The sequence below is a fragment of the Podarcis cretensis genome, assembly GCF_951804945.1.
Source record: "Podarcis cretensis genome assembly, chromosome: 5".
NCBI classification, from domain to species: domain Eukaryota; kingdom Metazoa; phylum Chordata; class Lepidosauria; order Squamata; family Lacertidae; genus Podarcis; species Podarcis cretensis.
This window is the reverse complement of record NC_137174.1, coordinates 56,131,483-56,137,482: the sequence shown is the minus strand read 5'-3', so window position 1 is coordinate 56,137,482 and position 6,000 is coordinate 56,131,483. Positions and strand designations below refer to the sequence as shown.

At 40.0% G+C, this 6,000-nt stretch overlaps 2 protein-coding genes across 5 annotated transcripts in view; one reads left to right on the top strand and one right to left on the bottom strand.

The window, feature by feature from the left end:
* The first annotated feature begins 1,414 nt into the window (after window positions 1-1,414).
* SFR1 (SWI5 dependent homologous recombination repair protein 1) lies at window positions 1,415-4,845 on the top strand. Of its 4 annotated transcripts, none has more exons than XM_079976125.1 (4): window positions 1,415-1,811; window positions 2,499-2,617; window positions 3,088-3,498; window positions 4,519-4,845. In XM_079976125.1, the coding sequence occupies exons 2-4, from the start codon at window positions 2,519-2,521 to the stop codon at window positions 4,708-4,710; spliced, it is 702 nt and encodes a 233-aa protein (XP_079832251.1). In that variant the 5' UTR covers window positions 1,415-1,811; window positions 2,499-2,518; the 3' UTR covers window positions 4,711-4,845. The 4 variants fall into 4 exon arrangements, with proteins under 4 accessions (XP_079832251.1, XP_079832252.1, XP_079832250.1 ...); XM_079976126.1 differs by lacking the exon at window positions 1,415-1,811 and adding an exon at window positions 1,879-2,016; XM_079976124.1 differs by lacking the exon at window positions 1,415-1,811 and adding an exon at window positions 1,883-2,069.
* A 551-nt stretch (window positions 4,846-5,396) lies between these two features.
* The window catches only part of CFAP43 (cilia and flagella associated protein 43), a 48,055-nt gene continuing 47,451 nt past the window's right edge, over window positions 5,397-6,000 (bottom strand). The window contains exon 39 of the mRNA XM_079976039.1: window positions 5,397-5,615. Coding sequence (XP_079832165.1) covers window positions 5,440-5,615 — 176 coding nt within the window. The 3' untranslated portion in view covers window positions 5,397-5,439. The remainder of the gene's footprint in view (window positions 5,616-6,000) is intronic.

The following is a 6,000-nucleotide window of genomic DNA, read 5'->3' as shown; positions in this document are numbered from 1 at the left end:
AGGTCAACTTGACCACCTCCTGCCCCAACTCTAGTGTTCACTACATACGTCAAACATTAGCACAATTACTATTATAAATGCTCTTCACAGAATATAGAATGGATTGTGCAATGTTTGAACCCTGCTGCTGAAATGAAAGCTTAATTGATCAATAAGGTGGTACTTATATAACACAACAAACATGTTACAGACAGGTTTGGTAATGAATTCCTGTCCCATTAAAGTGGCATGATGTTGGAGAGTGACTCACTCATGTTGATGTTGAGTAACAATTTCAAAAACGACCATCCCTGACTGTAGGCTGTTTACTCCAGTGTTTGAAACTCCCATTGTTCTAGGCGCATTTTGCGACAGGGAATTTCATTAATGCGAGCAGTTTCTGACCTCTGGAAGCAGTACTGCTCCTAGTATTTCAATTAAAACTGCCACTTAATGAATGAAAGACCCTTTTCTGCCTTCCCACTTCCAGCCATTCTCTGAGGACTGAAGAAGGGACCCTCCTAAGAATATCAGGGGGGCAGGCAGGGGAAGTATGGCTTTGTGTTTGTTTGTTTGTTTGTTTGTTTGTTGCAGTCTTCAGATGAAGACTAAACCATGTGAAAAATATAAGTTTTTATACGCAGTTCATTCATTTCCAGCTTTGTATTCTTGTTATAAAAAAGAGATTTAAGGTGCCACTTAGCTCCTAGCTTTCATATCTCTGTTTCTAACACTGGTTTACTCTGAAGTAAATCTCACATAATTCCACGTTTCAGGTAAATATTCACAGAACTGCTGCTCAGATTCATTTAGCACCATACAAGTATCTAGAAAAAGTAAATTATCTTGCTCCTACATTTTTTTTTAAGTGAACAAGCAATAAAGTTAAGTGCACAATAAAACTGTTGTTCCAGTTTTATTTTTACCTCACTTTTAAGGCAAATAGTCTCCTAAAGCAGCTCTCACCAGTTTTTAAAGCCCTTTTTTCCTATTCTACCTTGTTCAAAATAATAAAAAAATAATAATAAAATGTAAACACCTTCAAGTCTGACTCTTAGGCAATTCCTTAAGATAGCCGAACCCAAATTTCCTATTTCTGACAAAATCACAGCTGCATCGTTCCCACAAGATGCACGTGCACATAACAAGCACATCCTTATTCCCTGCGAATGACTTTATACATCCTTGTGCCTATTCTCTTTTGTTGTTGCATAAAAAAAATTGTGGTTTTATAACGTTTCGAAAAGGGACAATTTACCCAACCAACATTGGAGGGTGGGAAGAAGACAGATGCTCATTGTGTGTCAAGCATACAAGTTTTTCGCAGCATCCAAACGACACCGTTGGCAGCCCGCCCTCGGCCCCCGTTGTTTATTCCTGTATCATATTTTCTGTGGAAAATTCAGCGAGTTACAAAAAACAAACAAAAAACACGGCGTATTTGATTTCTGAGGTGATTTCCTTCCAACGCCGTCCCGCACATGTTTACTTCAGAATGAAGCCCAGCCGGTTTCAAGCGAGTTTTACTTCGTAAAGCTGCAATCCATAACGTTCACTTTCCTGGGAGTAAGTCCTACTGAACCCTATAGGACTTTCCTCCGAGTAAGCCTGTACAGGAAGGACTTTCCTGCTCAGCTCCCCTCGATATAAGGCGGCGATTCCGCCCCACATCGGCCCGCCCCCTTGCTGAGAAGAGAGCGCAGGCGCCGGGAGACCGCGAGACGAGATTTGCCCTTGCCTGCTGCTTCCTCTGCTTCCCTCAGAGCGGGAGTTTTTGAGCAGATGTGTTTCCCTCTCGCCCGCTCCTCGGACTTGACGCTATCATCTCTGAGGTAAGGAGTTGGCCTGCGCATGGGCGGGGCAGAGGAGTATAACCGTTGCTCTAAGGGGCGGGGCTTCTTGTCCGCCCGCGTTCCAGTTCCTACCCGCTCGAATCCACAAGGAGGCCCACCCCACCGACCCATTCACTCCTTCTCACCAGACGCGTCTGCGCGGAACGGAGAGTCCGCGATGCCTAGGACGTCGCGCGGGTTTTCGGTGGGCAGTTTCGCTGTCAGTTGACGAGTCGACGGTTCGTGTCAGTTCTGGGAGTCAGTAGTCAGACCACTCTCCGCCCAGCAAAGGCAAACGGCCGTTGAGGAGGCTGGGAGTCCTTTCATAATAATAATAATAATAGTAATAGTAATAATAACAATTATTAATATGCCGTTAATACATTTAGCAGAAATGCAACAGGTGTGTTCCTTGTACCATCTGTTTCTTCATGAAATGGAATATTTTGCCTGTTGAATTTCTGCCATGTGATGGTCATAGGAAGTCTTGCATGGGGGGTGGGGAGGTCTTTTGAGCATAGCCACCGGTGAAGGGTTTAATATCAAAGCATATCCCAATTGCTCACGAACTGAGCTAACCCTGGTTTTCCAATTTTGAGAAATTGTAGGCTGACTGGAATAAAAACAACGGTGTCTTAAATGTACATATGAGACTTGCCTTTTGAGGGTTTTTTTTCCTATCCCCAGCAACTGAGTGCATTTTGAAAATGGAAACGCCTGTATTAAACAAATCTACACTGCTATGCTCCACTCCAAAGAACTGCGAGACATCTGCTCAGAGCAGCAGCAGCAGCTCAGGGAAACAGGTGTGTAGCTTTTATTATGTCTCTCCCTCCTAGCTGTTCCTAAACTGGTGTTATGTCACTGACTCTTTGGAGGTTTCTGCAGATGAGAGAAAGAAATCTTGGTACAAAATTTGACCCCAAGCTTAAAGTAAGAAAGATATATATAATACAGGCTTCCTCAAACTCGGTCCTCCAGATGTTTTTGGTTTTTTTTTTTGGCCTACAACTCCCATGATCCCTAGCTAGCAGGACCAGTGGTCAGGGATGATGGGAATTGTAGTCTCAAAAAACATCTGGAGGGCAGTTTGAGGAAGCTTGGTATAATAGATAACATTAGGGTGTCGTTTTTGCCTGTTATGTGTATATGCATGCATATATAAAACAAAACAAAAATTGGTTCATGCAGGTGGCTTGTTTTTTGTTTCAATATACCATTGCTATTAACAAAAAAAACCTTCGTTCTTACTACTCCCATATTACATTCACTTTAGCCAATGAGTGCAACTCTAAGAGAACGACTGAAGAAAGCAAGACGGTCCTTTTATTCAGCTTTCACTGTTGCAAAGCGTCTTAAAATAGATGATGAAAACAATGGTAGTCCTTGTGAAGGAAGAGCTTTATCTAAAGGAGAGACATGTTCTAAGTCACAAAATGAGGGTGAACATTTAGAAAAAGTTCCTGATGCCACCTTGTGTTTGAAAAGTGCTTTGCAAGAGAGAGAGCTCTGTGTATTGAAATATACTGGATGTAGTGAAGCTATACAAAGCTCTCCAGAAGTTTGGTCAGAAACAAATTGCAGGCAACGGGAACTATTGGATGAAAAGAGAATGTTAGCAAAGAAGATTCAGGAAAAGGAGGAATTTCTTCGAAGACTTAAACTCGTCAAAATGTACAGATCAAAGGTGAGACGCTAAAATGTTCTTGAAAATGTATTTAATTGAAAATGTTCATTTTGTTTTAGCCCTATTGAGAGCTTTTAGAAATAAGCAAGTACTGCAAGGAAATGTGTGTTCCAATATTTCCTTAGTTCTCTTTTAATTCTAGTACTGTAATTAAGCGAAGTACTACATTAACCCAAATGCTGCTCCCATCTGGCATTTTGCAGTGTAGCCATCATCAACCATTGAAATGACTTATTGTAGACACAGGATGCTGATACCAAAAAAATGCACTTATGTGCAAGTCCTGTTTATGTGCAAGTTTATGTGCAAGTCCTTGTGTCTCTCCTGCTGTCTTTCTTCCTTTGTGACTTATCCTGAATAAAAATTATATCTCATTTTAGCTCTGTAAAATTATGAAGGTGATAATTTAATGTTAATCATACTTGGAGTAGACTCATTGAAATCAATGGACACTTAAGTCAATTGCCTTCAGTGATTCAGTTCTGCACAGTATCCATAGCATTTTTTCTGCTAGCCCAAGGATTTCCTTCTGTGCAATAGAATTCCCCCCGCCCTTTCTCTACCCTCAAGTGCCTTCCCCAGATCTGCTCCAGTGGGTTGGGGGAGAACCCAGAAGAGATTTAGGGGCATGGGAAGGGAGGTTCACTTGCACAGTGAAAAGTACTTGTGCTGATGGAACAAGTGAAGCTCTCTATGTACATTGATGGTTCTGTGTAAATAGGAAGTAGTTCTTCAAGCAAATGCTGCAAAATGAGGCTAATGTCCAATATGGAAAGTAACTAGATACCAAAGATTGATAAAACATAATTTTAAAATGCCATTCTTTTAGGTAAATTTTCCACTAGAATCTTTTAATTTTATTTTTTCTTTAGAATTGTTGAGAGTGTAGCACTTAAGTTTTCAAATATTGTAGATTTGGAAAAGGGAGAGAACTTGTCAAATGTGATGTATGCTTGTTTGTCAAATCAATACTGGGATATTACCAAACAACTTCAGCTTTTTTGTCTTTTCCTCTTTCAGAATAACCCAACAGAGTTGCGGTCTCTAATATCAAAATGGCGGTGCAGTTCCCAAGCAATGCTATATGAGCTACAGTCATCCTTGTCTACAGATAGCAGGAAATTAAGTCTCACTCAATTGATAGACAATTTTGGATTAGATGATAAACTGTTACATTACATTAGAACAGAAGAAGACTTTACAGATGCATGATACGAGTGTTTCTATTTCATTCTTAACACATCAGAAGATAAATATTTTCAAAGTTTAAATTTGGCTTTTGAGCTGCATTGCTGGACTGTTGTGAATCCTTGAATCTTAAATATTAAAAGACTGCTGCAAAAAGTACCGGATTAGTTCAATCAGTATGTGAAACTCAGCCCCCATCCCATTATCCTTGATTCTCAATGCCCCTTTAGGTCTTAAAGCTGCTGTTAGAATAGAAGACAACTGCCACACTTACACTGCTGCAATTTTAAAAGTCCAGTAGCCCTGTTGTGGTTTATAACTTCCTAACCCTCTGCTCCTCCTTTCCTATAATTTTGCCAATCCACTTTCCTTTCTACAGGTGGTGCAGTCTGCTTTTCCTGCATCTTAGCTGAAGTTTTCACTCAGTCCTACTTTCTTTCACACACTTCTTTATTTAAAGTTCATATCCCCACTGCACAACATTTGGCCCACTGCCTGTATTGTGCTTTAGATAACTGTCTTTGAATCCTGGCAAGCCTCAGAGGTTTCACCACCACAACAAGCACAATAAAATATAGGTATTTTTCTTTTTTTATTCCATTGTAAAATACATAGTGAATAATATGTCTTTTGAGAATCAAAACGAGTTGCAATGTAATATCTAAAGCTATCTTAAATGTGCTTAGGAAAAACCCACTTTTTTATTTAACACAAGAGAAATTTATTGCTTCTAGTTGCGGACGAATCACCTTGCTAAAACTCTTGCACATCAAAGAAAGCTGGGAATGTTCTCATTCTCAGTCTCTCCACTTCAGCTTGAAGGACTGACAACTCCTGTGCCTGTGCTTTTGCAAGATCCACAAGCTGCTGTCTCTGCACAATGTCCTCATAATGCTCTTTAGTAACCCTTTGATTAAGCAGCTCCGAGTCTGTAAAAATAAAATAAAAATAGAATGTATCTGGTCATATAGAATGTGCAGCAGATTGACAAACTGATGCATATGATTTGCTTTCTTCATATGTTTAAAGGGGAGCATTGCGGGAATAACATTGAAACAGTTCTCATTCTGCTGATGGAAACATCAGCTTTGCATTTGATAAAATACTTATTTCCTTTGCATCCTGATGAATATCGTTGGCTATATTGAGTAGTGTAATCTATTACCCCGTCATAGAAACAACCCAAAATAATCTTGGAAAAAATTGGGGCACAGTTTATCAGTGTCATAGCAATTAGTGATGTCTTTAAGATCTTGTCTCACACTCGTGATTCATATGTTACTTCTCCACCATTCTATGATTGATTTGTATGCT